This window comes from Typopeltis vanoorti, chromosome 1 (assembly GCF_054136105.1).
Source record: "Typopeltis vanoorti isolate ZY-2024b chromosome 1, IOZ_Tvanoo_1.0, whole genome shotgun sequence".
In the NCBI taxonomy this organism is placed as follows: domain Eukaryota; kingdom Metazoa; phylum Arthropoda; class Arachnida; order Uropygi; family Thelyphonidae; genus Typopeltis; species Typopeltis vanoorti.
In genome coordinates, this window is record NC_143549.1 from 78,635,524 (window position 1) to 78,654,052 (window position 18,529).

The window sequence follows — 18,529 nt, forward strand, 5'->3', positions numbered from 1 at the left end:
TACAGTCATAAACATCCATGACCTAAGCGGGATTCGAAACTGCAGCCTCTTGGTTGGAGAGCGATTATGCTAACCACTCGCCAACCAGGCCAACATGTATGAAGATAACAAGTCTAAAAGGAAGGAGGGTGACTAGTTGATAATCACAGGGTTCTGAACTTGGGCCATTATTGTTTAACTTGTATATTAATGATGCCGGAGTTGGTCTGGATAGCAATAAATAACCATTTACTGATGATATAAAGTTAGGAATAGTAATAAAAGATATTTCCAATAAAGCATCCTTTCAAGCAGATCTGGAAAAACTGGTTCTATGGTCAAATGACAATGAATATCAGTTTGGTGTTCTGAGTGCATTAATTCATTTTGGACTAAGAACACTGCAAGAAGAGTATTCATATTAACGGTAATTAATGTTAATACCCTGCTTGCATTAATTGTAATTTAATACAAGTTAATATTAATGGTAATCTGTTACAAGTAATCGATGAAGCTAGACATCCAGGAGCAATGGCAGACACAGTTAAAGTTTAGGGGCACGGTCACATTGCTAAGGTGGTTAAGTTGTTGAACTGGCTAATCGCAAAGTTGAAGAGAAAAACTGACTTGTAGAAATAAGCAAGTTATTCTTCTCCTGTACAAGGATTTGATAAAATATTGTTACCCAGATTCAGAGGAGACAACTGAAAAAATTAGAGGTTCATCCACAGAGAATAATGTATAAATTTTGCCTGAGGATAGACAGAAGCAATGTGGCCTAAAATGGGTAATATGTAGATGGGAAACAAGATATGAAAGAAATGCATAATTCAGTAAGGGAATCTTACATTAGAGACACAACTGAGATTTAAAAAAAATTCACAGCAGGTAGGAAGACAACTCAGAATCACCCCTGGAAACTGAGCAAGGGTGTGGTTAGGAAGCATGTGAGATTTGGGTTTCTCCCATAGTATCTGTATGTACGGCGAGTGTATGTGGAAAGGTATGCCAATGGATGTTGCAAGTACATCTTTGATGATTTTTTTTTTTTAAATAAATATTTAGGAATCGTGTGAGACAGAAGAGACCCTCTTCTCAATGAGCTTGCATAATAATAATCATTACCCCATGCAACCTTTCTCTAGTGCCATATACTAATGTTGCTTTGTTCACTTTTATCTTAGCCACAATTGAGATAGCTAAAATGGTATGGCACATTCAAATGCATATTTTCACATCAGCTGGTCATATAGCAATCATTTAATCATTGTAGCAATTTATCTGTCTTTTTATTTCCAGTCCCATAATGCTTTCTGTAGTTTATTTCAGCATACTCAAAACACTGCTGATGCGGACATCTCAGCAGGGTGATGAGTTATGAAATATTCCTAGCAGTGTACGGTAGTGACCAAAATTGTGAAAACCTTTTGGAAAAAAGTGTATTTTTGAGGTTTGATGGCTCATAACACCACTTTTTTTTTTGTAATACGATAAAATTATATATCAATGGAAAGATAATTTAATTCAGAATGTAATGCAACAAAGTTTGTTCAATTATCTGTAGTCTATGAAAAGTTATAGCCAAATAACCAAAAAAAAAAAAAAAAAGAAAGAAAAGAAAGAAGCACAACTTGCTTAGGTTGATATGAAGCAGCTTTCCTTCATTTGAATTTAGACAATGAGCATGAGTGTTTAGAGAGCCAATCAGGTGTCATCTTGTTTCGGCAATGAGCCAATAAGGTCACAATAGGATTCAGCTATTGATGTCATGTATTGGAGCTGAGAGGAGGACATTTGTCAGTGTGTTATGTGAATGCTATCAAGTTGGTTGAGTTTTTTTTTTTTTTTTTGTGTACTTTCATTTAGTGAGCTTGTAAAACGTAATAAAATGAAAGAAATGGCGCAAAGAGTTGACTGGTCTCCCAGAAAGCGATGTAAAATAGTACCATTAAGTGAACAAGGCTACAGTTATGAAGAAATTAGAAGAAAAATTGGTGGAAACTTAACCAAAGGTGGCATTTCTAAATTTTTGAAGAGGTATAAGGAGACTCAGTCACTACAAAACTAGACTGGAAAAGGCAGGAAAAGGGGAGCAACAGCAAGTGATGATAGAAGAATTGACAGACTGTGCCTACTTGGCAAAAGAAAATCATCTGGGCGTATACAAGATGAAATGGTACAATACAATGCGAAGTTGAGTGCTAGGACTATTCGGTGCAGACTGCAGGAATTTGGTCTAAATGGTAGAATTCCACGAAAAAAGCCATTTTTATCTCTCAAAGGTTGAAAAGATTAAACTGGGATTAAAAAGGATTAAACCCATGTTAACTGAACAGCAGAACAATAGGACAGTGTTATTTGGAGTGATGAGACCAAAATCTCCGTTTGGTAGTGATGGCATAAAATACGTAAGGAGAAGAATTGGAGACGATTTGCATCCTGATTGCATTACACTTACCCGCTGAAACACCCGCTTAGTGTTATGATCTGGGGGTTGTATGACATCAAAAGGTGTGGGCAGAATTTGAGTGATTAATGGGAATATAAATGCCCAAAAATACATAAATGAAATACTTGAGCCCAAACTGAGACCTTCCGCACGTGATCTTTTCCAAGATAATGAAGCATTTATATTTCAACAGGATTTAGCTCCATGTCATGTTGCTGTTGTGTGCAAAAAGTGGTTTCAAGATAATCATATTCCACTGCTGGAATGGCCAAGACCTTAACCCAATTGAAAATCTATGGAGCCGACTAAAAAACTTGTTAGTCAGAAGAAACCCACCAATAAAACCCAATTAATAGAAGCAATAATTCAATCTTGGTTTCATATTATAACAACTGCAGAACTAAAAAACTTGGTTCACTCCATGGGAAGGCGTTGTAAGGCCGTAATTAACGCTAAAGGTTACCCAAGTATTAACTCACATTGTGAGAATTTTTGTATATCTCATTTTTTCTATGTGTTACACTTTTCTTCTTTATAACTGCTGTTCTAATAAAAAAAATCCTTCATAAAAGTTATTGTATTACATTCTTGATTAAATTATCTTTCCATTGATAAATAATTTTATGGTATTACTCCAAAAAAAGTGGTGCTATGAGCCATCAAACCTCAGAAAATACACTTTTTCCAAAAGGTTTCCACAATTTTGGCCACTAGTGTATGTAGCTCCCACTATTAATATGTTTGAAAGTCACTCGTACCTTTGCTCATTATCACACATGCTTTACATGCAATGCTGTCTTTTGGAAGAAATCTTCTGCCTATTTACAGTCAGTGGCCACCATTTGTCATTAGGTGTTAATAATGGATTCCATTTAGGTCTCAACTAATGTACTTGTGCCAATGAATGCAGACAAGGGTGGGTGAATGGACAGATAAATAAGATATTTAAAAAATAAGTCTTAACAAATCTTGTTCACTGCTCCTTAAGAATATATGCTAGAAGTTTTTAAAAACTTTATTTCATATTTTTCTTTTGGTATGATACTCATTTTAATCCCTATTAGAATTACATAGTGATTACTTACTATTACAAAAATCCATAACTTTCATATCCTGGACCACTGGGGATATCATTATCAACAATAACACAATAAATACCATCTCTTTCTCTTTTCTCTGTGAATTTATGTACATTTTTATGCTGAAGCATAATAATGAATAGTCTATACCAGGGGGCGGGAACCTGCAGATCCGGAGTTGCATGTGGCTCTTTGAATGAATAATTGTGGCTCTTTTCGTTATTAAACGATCTATCTAAACATAGAAGTAAAAAGAAATTTTTTGTAGGTCAAATGACCCCAAAATAAATTGATACTCAAAAAACATCAGTTTACGTTGGGAGCGATCAGCCAGACAGAGCGCTATTTTGTAGTAGCAAAAATTAATTGCTACAAATTAAATTAATTTGTAGCGAATGGCGATTACTACAGGAGTGCTACGATCGAGCAGTTGGCTCGGACACATTTATGACATCACACTAGGCTAGCACATGTAGCGCTACGGTAGCGCTTGCCTGTCTGAACGTGCCCATTGTTTTCGCATATAGTGCAGGTGTGGTCTGTAAATCTGCTCACTTTGTTAAAATAAGTAAAGGTTTTGTAGTGAACGTTGCAGTGCTTTCATTTACTGGTGATTGTGTTAGGTAATATGAATATTGTAACATTAAAATATCAGCAAAGAAGAGAAAGATAGAACAAGAAAATCGGGAGTTTAAAAGTGAATGGACCAAAACCTACACATTTGTAGCAAATACAGCAGGATTTCCAATGTGTTTAATATGCCATGAAAAGCTTTCAAACAATAAAAAATCAAATATACAAAGACATTTTTTAAATAAACACGATACATTTGACAAAGCATATCAACAGGGCGATGAAAGAAAAAAGGCAGTAGAAGAGTTGCAACACTAAGTAAACCTAACTAAATGTTCATTTTCCAAATGGATAAAAGAATCAAGAAATACAACTATTGCTAGTTTTGTGGCCGTTCAAGAAGTTGTTAAACAAGGAAAACCTTTTACGGACGGCGAATATGTGAAAGAATGTTTTATTAAAATGTCCGAATATCTTTTCTGCGATTTTAAAAACAAAGCGGAAATAATTACAAAAATAAAAGACATGCCATTATCTGCTAAGATTGTAAGGGACAGAACTATGCGTGGCAGAAGATATAACAAATCAGCAGGTTACAGATCTAAATTCAACACCAGGATTCTCCATTGCCTGTGACGAATCATGTGATGTGGATGACATTGCACAGCTTGTACTTATTTGTAGATACATAAAATCTCAAGGACATCAGGAAGAATTACTCGATATACTGCCACTTACAGGACAAACTCGTGCAGAAGACATCAAATCTGCTGTTACCACTTGCTTGAAAAATAAGGGTATTAATATTAACAACATAATATCTATTGCGAACCAATGGGGCAGCGAGCATGAAAGATACAAAAAATAGGTTTTGTTTCTTTATTTAAAAAACAAATTTTGCATGACGTGTTTTCCTTTCACTGCATAATCCATCAAGAGATACTTTGTGCACAACTTTTCCAAAAGAGATAACAGTAGTGATGGATTTGGTTGTAGAAATTCTTAACAAAATAATGGCAATACCTCTACATCATCGGAAATTTTGTGAACTTCTTAAAGAAATCAATTGCAAATATTCCGATCTTCTTTTACATAACAGAATAAGATGGCTTTCCAGAGGTGGGGTGTTGATGCAATTTGTTACCTGCCTTGGAGAGGTTAAGTTGTTTCTAAGACAAAAGGACCTTGAATATGCATAGTTAGAAGATTATTGGTTACAAAAATTCTACTTTACTGTGGATATGACTTCCCATTTAAACGCACTAAATAAGAAACTACAGGGAAAGGGAAATACAGCAGTTTTGCTTTTTAGAAGTGATTTCGTTTGAACAAAAATTATATTTGTTTCTGACAGACTTAGAGAAAGGCACATTATTACATTTTCCTACATTGAAGAAATATCAACAAGAACAAGCTGATAATTCCACAAATTTAACCTTTTTCAAAGAAATTGTGGTAAATACGCGATCTGAAGTTAATGGGAGATTTGAGGAGTTTAGAAAGAACAAGGCAACTATATAATTTTTATTGCGACCACTTGAAATTAATCCTGCCGAATTAAATTTTTCACCTTTTGCTGGGAATTGATGAGGCTGCATTTCAACTTGAAGTTAGAGGACATGTAAACCAAGGATTTGTGGAATTCAAAATTTAGAAATCTTAAAGCTGACCTTGAGGAATTGGAAAGACAAAAATCTACCCTTGCAATACAACACAAATGGTCTGAAATAGAAGATCTTAAAAAGCAAGTTCAGATTGTATTTGACACGTGGAATTATTTACCGAACACTTACATTCAGTTAAAAACATTCGCATTTGGACTTCTATCAATTTTCGGATCGACATATTTGTGTGAGCAAATATTTTCTAATATGAATTTTATTAAAAGTAAGTTGAGAAACCAACTAAACAACATGAGTCTTTCATCATGTTTGATGATGAAAATTACAGCGTATTTGCTGCATATTGAGAAACTATCCGAAGAAGTTCAACAGCAAAAGTCGCACTAAGAAGATATTTTAAATTAAAAAAATCAAAGAAATTGGATGTTATTGGATTTTATACATACGCTTTTGTAAGAAGAAGGAAATCTTTGTTTTTATTATTTAATATTTTAAAATATCATATAATTTCATGTGACATGTCACCCCCTGTGTTTTACAAGTATTGATAACGTGTTACTGTGGGAAGGGAAAAAAAAAGGAAAAAAAAAAAAAATAGGGAGCCACGCGTTTTTTTTTTTAACAGATATAATTTTAAAAATGGCTCTTCACTCCAAAAAGATTGCCAACCCATGGTCTATACTGTATAGAACAGAAATCTAGCATATTTGGCTTGTCTTTTCTACAATTTTACCAGAACATTTTTATTAGTCTAGAATTAATTTCCTTTGTTCCTGACATATTCAACCAGAACCAGTTTATTCTTATTTAGATCTATTAACTTTATTTACTGACATTTTCAAAGCCACCGATATGTGTGCCTATGGCACTGAAAATGTTCAATTAACAGACCTTGTTTTTACATTAATATACTATAACTGGTAAGTTCAATACAAGTTTCTAACTATTAGGTTCAGTGTTTTGAAGTGTATATCAATATTAGATACTCAGCAGTAAAATATTAAAAGAAAGTTACCTGTGATAGCTGAGGCTGCTGACTTTGAACTTTTATACTTCTAACTGGAGAACCATGAACTGAATGTGAATGTTCATGCTCCTTATCAGTTTTAGAAGATGGAAGAACAATGCCTTCTTGACTATCAAGGCTATGTCTCTATTAATAAAATTACACTTACTTTAATGAAATTGAATAGGATTTATTTTCAATGTCTTATCGATTAGTTATATTAATGGATAAGATATTGTTTGGAATCATTAATAGAGGAAAAAACGTAATACAACAATATATAAGTTATTTTTATTATTGCCAAGTGGCTTACCCATATTTATTTTATATTAATAACCATTATTGTAACAAATGAGAAAATTGACACATAAATAGTACAACTATTTACATTTTTTGATAGAAAGAATATAAAAGTGTAAAAAATAAATGCATTCCAATGTAATGGATACTCAGAGTTAAAATGTTGCATTCAACAGTTATAGTACATAATAAAGAAGTCATGAAGTTACTTCAGGCACAAACGATTACTGTTTTTACTTATGCCAAGGTATAATATGAATAAAAACAACAGTATAATTTCTTGTTAAGCATAATAATTGACAGCATTTTTTTAAAAAGTCTAAACATGAGAACTAAACTAAACTCCTTTGTTAAAGGATTTCAGTTCTGTTATTATTAATAACCCGATTACATATAAGGCCAAGATCCATTAACTCCAGTTACTTCTGCCTTGTGCCACTAATTCTGCTTGTACCCAGCACTTCCAACCAGCTATTCTTCTTTTATTTTCTGTCAATAAAGTTAGTTCAGGCTTTCCCCTTCCAAGATTCATGTCAAAGCTACTCTTTGAATCTCTGTCCTGTCATTCTCAGTATATGTACAATACATTTCCATCAGCATTTTTTTTTTTATTTCACAGTGACACTATTTTTGCTCAGTTCATTTATATAATTCATGTGTGTTATAAGTTGGGGACAGAATATTTTAAATATTTTACGCAAACAGTTCATCTGAAAATTATTTAATTTAGCTTCCTGTTTTTTTTTTTTTTTTTTTGATCAATTTCCATGTCTCTGATCCATATAATAATAAGGTGTTCCATGGACTGGGTTGTCCCACACTCACAATTGTCTGGGCCAGTAAGGTAGCCCCGTTTGATGAGGTTTTGTTTGCATCGTCCTGTCGTCCAGAGTCTATTTAGGCTTTTCCAAGTATTCCAGTCCAAGTGAGCACCACGTGGAAGATGTTCGGCTGTTGGAATACCAGTATTATTTTCAGGATATAATGCAAGCCATTGTTGAAGTCTTGTCTCTGGGTATCATCAAGCTTTACTGCACACTGGCATTATAGAGTAACAAAACGTTTTAGCTCTTTCTTAACAAATAGCTGATTGTAAGGCACTAGACCAATAATTTTTCAACCTTTTCATTCACCTCGCAGCATACTTAACAAGGCACACCATTAGTTTTTTAAGGAGAGAGAGAGAGATTTTAATATTTAAAAAATGAGTATTGAGATGGTATTTAAAAGGTCAATAATTAAAATTTCGTCATTATTTTTAAAATTTATGTTCATATTTGTTATTATTCCAATTACTGAAATTAGATATCACTGAAAAAGACATCATTTACATATAAAAAAAATCCTATGACATCTTTCATTGGCCTCAAAAAAAGTATCCCTACTCTTTCTCTCTCTGTTACACAAATGCTTATTAATAGTGTTATCTGACATGAGAATTTTCAAAATCTCTTTTTTTATATCCCTCACCGAACATAATATTTACTATTTTACAACTTGCTAGTCAAATTACTGGCTCAGCAATTGTGATTTCATCTTTTTTGCCACAATTTTGGCAACAGCACAGATTGCTTCTTAAGCTTTGTCAGAAATAGTTGTGATTTTGATCAAATGTTTAGCATGGCATATTTGATCAGTGTCCAGTCATCATGTTCTTGACACCATTGTGGACAAACTTTCTGGTTCTTTGCAGAAATTACTGGTTTCCGTATAGGCATGCGACTGTCAAATACTGATCCTCTTCAATACTCTGTGCATAGTTCAGTGAGATATGGGTTGAGAAAAGCCTCCATTAAATGCTTTGATCAATTTGGTCAGTTTTCATGGACAGTGCTCTACTGAATTTGCCACTATTATTCCTCCACTCTCCTCCAAAATCATTAAAACAAGACCCACTGCTAACCAACACCCTTTTACAGTCCATCTTAAAACTCACTGAACCAACCTCACTGCCTCCTCCTTCCATCTCATCTACTTCTGTCCTTTGGAACACTACCCCCCCCCCCCACACACACACTCTGCCTTCCCCAAAGATTACAACCTTCAGCTGTTAAGCAAAATGTGAACAAATTCCTCCTTTCTTCTATTCCCCTTGTCCACACATGGCACTAATATGCTATAGATCTGGTGGCTTTTCATATGTGGATTGGACATTAAAAAAAAAGTTGCACACAGAAAGTTCTGCTTGTCCATACAAACATTCTCAGGCAATGGAGATCTTGTTCATCTCAGATGGTCTTAGGGCAACAGTTACACTTCTCAGACAAGCAATATGGGTTATTTTTTCCACTGATTAAACACCTGAGATATCTCACCTTTTGAGAAATCAGTCAGTTCTGCTGTCTTCAAAATCAGGACTCCAGTCAGACAGGCACTTAAAATAAGCCCTTTATTGAACTCGGAAAGATCCGTTGTTTTTCCCATTGTGATAAACATTACTAATGATTACTGACCAGCAGCATTGTTAAATACAGGATGATCCAAATTAAAGTATCCTTATTTAAAGCCTTGTGGAGCACCATCCAGTGACCCAAATGCCATGAAACTTTGCAGGAATACATTGTGCATCATGTTAAAATGATATTCAAGAAAAAACAAGTAGTTCCAAAATGTAACAAATGTAGATATTCTCTTTCACAAATTTGTTCCTCAAACATGCTCCATTTCTGCCTTAGGCTTTTTTTTTTAATATATATTTTCATGGGCATTGTCCCGCCATAATCCACTTCTGGTCTATAAAAGCAGAAGCTGCTTCCAGTAAGCATTTATTTACTCTATCTTGTCCCTATTCTTTAGAAATGCCTTTCCCACACTGTCTTCCCCAAATAACAACCTCAGCTATTCATCAAGAGATTCCTGCTTTATCACCCATGGCACTGCTTGCTGTGCTATATAGGATTTGCAATCGCCTGTGTATGCGACTACAAAAAATTGCCATTTTTGTAGGAATTTCTTTTGCAGAATCTTGTATGTGTGTATGTGTAAAGAAACACTTGTCATGATTTATTTTTTCCCTGTAGGAAACTTGTGCCATTTATCTAGGACTGTTTATTTTAACTTCCCATTAAAAATATCAAGAATATTACTTAACACTTTTGAGCAGGGGCGGCTCGTGCATAGGCACTGCAGAACTGCAGCACCCCAATTTTTCGCGATATATAAATATATTTATTAATTTATTTAAATTTTCTTGCAATATTTAATTTGATCATCAACAATCCTATACAATGCTCTTATTTTGTATAAAAAATAATAAAAATCCATCTTGTAGCACTTAGGACAGCGAAGGACACTAGCAGCACTATGTTTACCACAGTGTCATATTACTACGCGTACAAGCATATGCACGGTATAGTGAGATGCAAGCTATTAGCATAATGCAGCACTGTCCGTCGTGCAGTTCCACTGTTGTTTATATGCAGTTTGCGCCAGTGGTAGAGTGTTCGTATTGCTTATCGTGTTTACTACGTCTCTTTAAATATTTGGACATTACAATTAAAGACATAACATTTGTTATAGTTTTTATTTTAGAACATAATTGGGGTTATGATAATGGATTTTATTTTTTTAAGTAATTTTGAATCATACCAAACTGTATAACTTTTTCGATAATAAACAATATATTTTCATGAAACAAAACAAGAAGAATATATTTCATTTTTAAGTAATTTTGAATTATTCCAAACTGTATAATTTTATCGATAATAAACAATATTTTTTCATGTTTAATTTTTTTTTAAAATTTTTACCATAATTTTGATATTTTATCCACAAACACATATACACTGTACTTACAGTGTGTATGTATATTTCGAAAGTTCAGCATCCCCACGATTTCAAGCCATGAGCCACCACTGCTTTTGAGGTAACCAGCTTTCAGACCATCCTACATATCAAGAGGTGAGTTGAGTATATGATCTCTTCTGTATCAAAATCTTATATAAATTTTCCCCATTTCTAAGATAACTTTTTTTTTTAAATATGCATCAACTGAAAAAAAGGTTGTAACTTATTATACATCAGTGCTAGGTTGATTAAGGGTAAGATAATCCAGAAACCTTGTCCTAGAACTCAAACTTGAAATGCTTTTAAACTACTTCAAATCTCCAATAAGCAGAATGGTAGTGATCTCACACCAGAAATTGTTCCCTCATATAACATGAGAGTGATGACCGCATGACCACTTCATTTTTCTTTTTTTTTTTTAAAAAAAAAAAAATTTCGTTGAAATACTAACAAACAGAAGTATTATGCGTGGAAATAAATCTTGGGGTGTCGGGTGGGGGATCATTAAATTTACCAACTTTTGTGCAGTTAATGGCAAATCAGAAAGAACTAAAATTTAGTTAAACATTATATAAAATTGTGATATACTATAAATATAAAACATACAAAACTGTACTAAAGATACACCAACCTTTATGTATTCAGCATCCTGTGGCTCTCGAAAAGCTTGCCTCCTTTGAGTTGTTGGACTAGATATACCACCAGCACTGTCCTGATTTTGGATAACAGGTAATTTATCTGGATTTTCTTTAAGCTGTTGAACAATCTCCTGGATTAGTTCAATAAATGGCTCAGCATGCTGTTCTGCCAGTAGGTTTGTGATTACCTAAATAAATTTAATGGGTTTGTAAAATTTATTAATACTATCCGCAAAGCATGTCATCATTTTTTAGCACTTTCTAACATACATTACTTACATTTTGGCTTCCAGCTTGGAAAGTAAGATGCTAACTGACTGGTTGAAATTTATTTATGAATGTAAAAAAACTGGAGCTGTATTGCACTACCTGTAAAGTTAAAATGCATGCACACGCGTGCACACACACATTCAAAGTTTCTCAAGCAAGCAAGCAATCAACCAAACCAACAGGTCTAATAAATGCCAGTCTGGTTGGCTGAGTGGTTAGCATATCCACTCTCCAGCCAAAATGCTGCAGGTTCGAATACTGCCGTGGGCATGGATGTTTGCGATTGTCTGTGGAAAAACTAGTGGTGGCGGTCGGTGGTAGATGATGTTGAAATAGTTGAGGTCAGTTGGTGGATTGAGTGGTGGAGACAGAGCTGTAGAGTAGGTACCCCCTCCCTCGATGAGTCTATGGACTCCCTGGAGGTGTCAAATAATAATAACAACAACAATGAACTGCTTCCTCTGTCAGATGTGTATGTCCTAAGTGCATACTACTGCTTAATGCCATTGTATGCAATTCTATTACCTTATTTGCTATTATTAATCCATCTCATTTGGGTCTACCTCTTTTCATAACATGATCTTTGATCAAGAGAATTGTGACATGATGAACCACTGTAGTTTTTCTTACATAAAATAGTGCTAAGATGTGGCTGAACTACTATTCTGATGTTGTTATGTGCCATCCAGTCATTTTGTGACTCTTGGTGATCCTGAGAACAAAGGTTCTCCATCCCACTTAGTTTCTTGTCCTTTCTTTCAGTAATTGTAAGTTCAAGTTGGTAAGTTCTTTTATGTTGTCCATCAAACTCATTTGTGGTCTTCCTCTTCTTCTCATTCCCTCAATCTTCCTCAACATAACAGCTTTTTAAAATGATTCATCAGCTCATATAATATGTCCAAAGTACATCAACTTCTATAATAAATTCATTTATTATAGTCTAACCAAGTGAAAAATAAACTTTCTACATCAACTTCTGTTTAGCAATCATTGCTTCCAAGTAGCATTCTGTCTTAATATTCTCTATAACCTTATTGGTCATTCTTGTAGTCCACGAGATTCTAAAGAGTCTCCTCACACCCATAATTAAAATGAATCAATTTGCTTTCTGTCTTTCTTCTTACTAATCCCACTTTCACGTCAGTACATCAATACGGGAAATATCATTACTTTGACAATTCTAAGTTTTGTGGCCTTACTCACACCTCTATCTTTCATAATTTTTGTCAGGTTTATCATCACTTTTTTTACACTATCCTTCTTTTAATTTCATCTTCACATTTACCATCATTTCTGATTCTGGACTCCAGTAAATCATAACTTTCAATGATTTCTATTTTATCTCTCTTTATTATAAATTCATTTAAATTGCTAGAAGCCATTCCCTTTACTTTTATTTTGATGATGTTTAAATTAAGCCTAGCTTTGTTATTTTCCATCTTAACCAATAGAATCAATTACTCCAGATCTTCCTTAGTTTCTGCTATGAGGATTGTATCATCTGCATATCTTAAATTTATTTTTCTGCCAATCTTAATTCCAGCTGGATCATTGTCTAAATCAGCCATTCTCATAACATATTCATTGTAAATATTAAAAGGTAATACAACCCTGCTGCACTCCCCCCCCCTTTTTTTTTCCCACTCAAATACTGTCTGTGTCTCCAAAGACTGTTTTTAACTGAAGCTTCTTGGTTGTCATACAGCCTTCTTATCAAAAGAATTAGATGTTCAGGTATTCCCATTGATCTCATTATAACCCACAGTTTATTGTGATCCACACAATCAAAAATTTTCTTATAATCAATAAAACAGATTAATATTTCCTTCTAAAACTCTCGTTCTTTCCATAATCCATATCGTGTTTGCTATTTGGTCTCAAGTTTCTCTACCTCTCCTAAAGCCTGACTGTTCTTGTGGCATTTCGCTATTCACATATGGCTCCAACTTTACTTGTATGTGAAATTAAAGCTATAGTTCTATAATTCTCCCAATATCTAAGGTTTTTTTTTTTTTTTGAATTGGGATGAATACTTATGTTTTCCAATCTCTAGCCAGTATATTTTCTTCCACACCTGTTACAAAATTCAGTCAATATATTCACTACTTCATCCCCAGCTGCCCTCAATAATTCCACTGACACCATCAGCTCTAGGAGCTTTTCCTTTTGGAAGCTTCCATTGCTGATATCACTTCACTTTTCATTATCATGGGTTCTTTAACAAATTCTCTGCTTTCAAATTCTCCTTCATTATTATTATCTTTCTTGTACAAATCCTCTACATACTTTAGAAGTATGTAGAGGATTTGTACAAGATCCATGGATTACCCTGAGTTCTCTTCCCACCTTCCATATAATGAAAAGTTACATCAGACGATATATAACAACCATTCAGAAGTTTATAGACCTCTATCATATCACCCTTCTTTCTCCTATTAATCAGTCTGTATAATCAACATACAATCTGTCCTCATAATCTAAATCCCATAATCTGGATATAATCTTTGTAACTCTTCTTTGCACCCTTTCCACAGCTTCTTTATCCCCTTGGAATCTGGGAGAGCAATCTGCATACAATAATCCAGTTGTGGTCTTATCAAAGCCTTATAAAGAGGTAATATGATTTCCTTATCCTTAGATCCCAAGGTTTGCTTCAACATCACAATTGTCATCTGAGTTGTATTTGCAACTTTTACTATGTGACCTTTTAAATTTGAATTTCTATCCACCAACATGCCAAGATCCCTTGCCTCCTCAGTTTCTTATAGCATAATCCCACTAATATAATATCCAGTGGAAATCTAATCACGCCAAAGTGCATAACTTTATATTTACTGCGATAAACTGATCATTAGCAAGCAATTGCAGATCTGATGTTACACATCTGTCTGATGTCATTAATGTATAGATTGAATAATGATAATCTAGTTATAAACTTACCTGTAACATCATTATCTATAAATTTGAACATTCCTATCACCAAAAATACTCCTGAAACACTGTTGATCAAAACATCAAGTGTGTGATTATCACTCTTACAAAATATCTACATCTCAGTTTGAATGATAGAAGAGGAGAGAACGGAAACAGTCGGAGAGAGAGAATGAGAAGAATGCAAGGGAGTGCTGGAACCAGAGATAGAGTGATGCCAGGATAGCAGGTAGGTAGGGGAACACAGGGAGAAAGGATTAGTGGAGCGAGAGAGAGAGAGTGAGGGATGCAGGTGAGCAATCAAGGAACAGAGTAAGAGGTATGATGTATGGAGACTCGATGATCCATGATGTGCAAGATAGGATGCCAGAGGAGTGTTAGAATGGCTATGACAATTAAACAGGGTGAAAGTATGAATAAGATGATTGTGATGGTGGGCACAAATGACTTGAGAGGCAGTGTAAATCGGGTGGCAAGAGATCTGTGATTCATACTTGAGGTTGTACAAAAGAAAGAGCAGAAAGGAAAGATAGTGTGTGCATTACCCAGGTATGATAATGATGAGTTAAGCAGAAGAACAGTAATAACGAATAGCATAACAGCCAGAATGTGTCATAAGAGAGGCCTGGAATATGTGGATGATTGGAGGGCATTTGAGGACATGAAGGAGCTGTATGCAAGAGACTGCTTGCATTTGAATGAGGAAGGACGTAGGCATCTGGAGAGATTGCTGTTTTCTGAATGAGTCGGTGTGGCAATGCAGGGAAACTAGAATTCCCGGTGGATGGTAGCAAGGGGGTTGCCTCTTGTGGGAATGGGTGCTTGGATGAAGGGGGGGAGGGGGGGGTGAGACGATATCAGGTAACACTGAGTCCAGTGGGGTCTGAAGAGGATAATGAGAGGTATAGAAGCAGTGGCATTTTTATGCTTTATACTAGTGCCAGGAGTTTCCGGAATAAAGGATATGAATTGGTAGTGTTGATTGCATCAGCCTGGCCAAAGATTATTGGGATCTCTGAGATGTGGTTGATGGAAGATGATATAATAAGGAATAGAAGCAGCATTTTTCGTCAGCATAGGAAGGGGAAATGCGGTGGTGGAATACTGCTTATGATAAGTGATGACTTATGTCCTATAAGAGTGGAGGCTTTGGAAGGCAGTGACACTAATGGTTTTGAAAGTATACAGTGTGAGATAGAGGTGGGCAAGACAGGATATTTAGTAGGGTGTTGCTACAAGCCAAGGAGCACAGAGGGTGGGGAGCAGGAGATGTTTAGGCAGTTAAGCTTGGCAAATGCAAGAAGAATGATTGTTATGGGAAATTTTAACTACAGCAGTATAAGTTGGGAAGAGGAAAATACATGTAGTAATAAGGGAATGGAATTTCTAGAATTCTTGAGGGGCAAATGTCTTAGGCAACATGTAACAGAAAGAACAAGAGGTTCAAGAGTTTTGGATTTGGTCATAACATCAGAAGAGCTGATAATAAATGAGATGACATCTTCCCCTTGGATTGGAGATGTTAATGTCAGCTCTTTGCTTTATGAGGATGATGTTATACTTCTAAATAAATCCACTTGCAAGATTCCCTCACTAAACTGAATAACTGTTATAACAGATATGGTATGAAAGTCAGCATTATAAAGACAAAGACAATGAAAATGTGAACTGTGTTGTGAATGGGGAAACCTGTGGAACAAGTAAAACATTTCAGCTACTTAGGCACGATTTTTACTGAAGATGGTAAATTAAATATGGATATAGACAGTAGAATCAACAAAGCTGGTATGGTAGGCAGTCAATTGAATAAATTCATATGGAATAAGAGAGAAATTAGTCGGAACACTAAATTAGCTGTATACAAGAGAGTGTTCAAACCAGTTTTAACTTATGGATCTGAGAGCTGGGTCAGAAGTAAAACACTTGACCAAAGACTAGAAACCGCAGATATGAGAGTCCTGAGAAAGATTAGAGGTGTGAACAGATGGCATAAATGGCAATATCATATTAAAAACGAGGATATCAGGAAAGAACTTGACATTGTCAACATCCAGGAATGCGTTAGCAGAGCTAATCTCACATGGTATGGTCACTTAAACAGAATGGGCGAGGAAAGATTAGCAAAACAAGTGTTCTTAGCCAGGTTGGCAGGAAAACGACCCAGAGGAAGACCAAGATATAGGTGGATTGATACAGTGCAAAGTGCCTTAGACGATAGAAAAATTAAATCTGATAATGTTGGAGTCTCAAGTAACAGACTGATTTGGAGGAAAATTGTATATAGGAAGTTAGTAATGATGTAAATTTTTCATGTAGTACTATCATATCCTGTACACCTCTTGAGGGTACATGTCAGGAATTTGATGATGATGATGAGTAATTAATACTTATAAATAGTAAAATTGTGACATAATGTGCAATATGTGTCTCAGGTATTGCTGTCAGTGCACAATTCAGTGATTTGTTCTGATTAATTTAATAACAATTATATTTTGTATTTATTAAATTATCGCATAATGAGTAAAAAGTCAGAAAACCACATTCTTAAATTATTTTATGAAAGATGAAACCGATAAGCATAGTAGCGAAGACACCAAACCAACAACAGAATTGTCGATTTCTGCAAAGTCTCTTTCAAATATAAAACGTGTCTAAACACCGCTTATCAGGTATTAACAGTGAGTGGTTTAAAAAATTCAATTGGTTAGTGGTGAAAGATAATGGAATGATGTGTTCCACATGTATGAAATATGGGAAGAGACCACCCACAAACAAGGAAGTGACACTTGGGTAACTATGCCATGCACAAGATTTCGAAAAGAAAACTTGGTTGACCATGAACAAAGCAAGTTACACACTGATTCTTGTTCAGATATAATTGAAAAACGTATACTAGAAGAAACTGGAATAGGGCAAATTGAAAAATCAATTTCAATTTTGAATAACTTGCAGAGAGAGAGATGCTTTTCCGGGAGCTTTAAGATCTATGTATTGGTTAGTGTAGTGTGTAGATTTGTAATGTGTAGTGTTCGTTGAGAGCTCCTGATAAGATACGTGTTATTTTCAGTTATCGTTGATAACTGAAAATTTTGTTTGCCTTGCGTACCCTAGTGCATTTGTTTGTCTGTTTCGTTTTTATAATTTGATAAAATATGCTAGAAGTAAGTATGGCTCCCGTACGAAGGAAAATGGCAGCCAGTAATGATGGTTTGCCATTTTTATTCAAGAACGGTAATGTAAAGGAGATGATTCAGTGTACTATCTGCGAAATGTATGCTTTGCAGAGTGCGGTCGGAGTGTGGTTAGATGATAATAAAGGAGTGAATGTGTGTAGAAAATGTAGGGAGAATGAGGAATTAAAGTTTATTTCGGGTCGTGAGTGTGATATTTTTGTCAAACTTCGGAATGAAGAAAATAGTGATATGACATTAAACATCAAGGTTGTACCAGAGAACTGTGAGAGTGCGAATGATAGTATTAATTCAGAGCATATTAATGGTTTTACAGAGAATAAAAAAGATGAGATAGATGCAATGAGTGAGATTGCGTTGTTGAGTGGTGCGATACAAAGGGCAAAACAGCAGCTAGAGCTGGTTCATTCAGTCGACTTCCAGAAAGTCGACTGAATGAACCAGCCAATAATAAAAAGTATGATAGGAAAAATAGCTGTACGAGTATGAACATGAACAAAATGAAGGATAGAGTGCTGTATGGAGACTCGTTAGTACGAGGTGTGTTAGTAGAGCATTTGACAAAATCGGATAATCAACCTGGTGTGACCATAAAGGATGTAACTGAGTCTTAAAAAAAAAAAAAAAAAAAATCAGCTAACGCCTTTTTATTCCCGTATATGGGAGTAGGCGAGGCCATTTAGCCCTATCTAACTTTTGGAGACT

The 18,529-nt window shown here is 34.9% G+C and overlaps 1 protein-coding gene across 1 annotated transcript in view; it reads right to left on the reverse strand.

Moving 5' to 3' along the window:
- LOC150110121 (uncharacterized) overlaps positions 1-18,529 on the reverse strand; it is a 443,476-nt gene that overhangs the window by 173,753 nt on the left and 251,194 nt on the right. Inside the window, 2 exon segments of the mRNA XM_090397974.1 lie at positions 6,718-6,855; positions 11,426-11,620. Of these exon segments, the coding sequence (XP_090254100.1) occupies positions 6,718-6,855; positions 11,426-11,620 (333 nt within the window).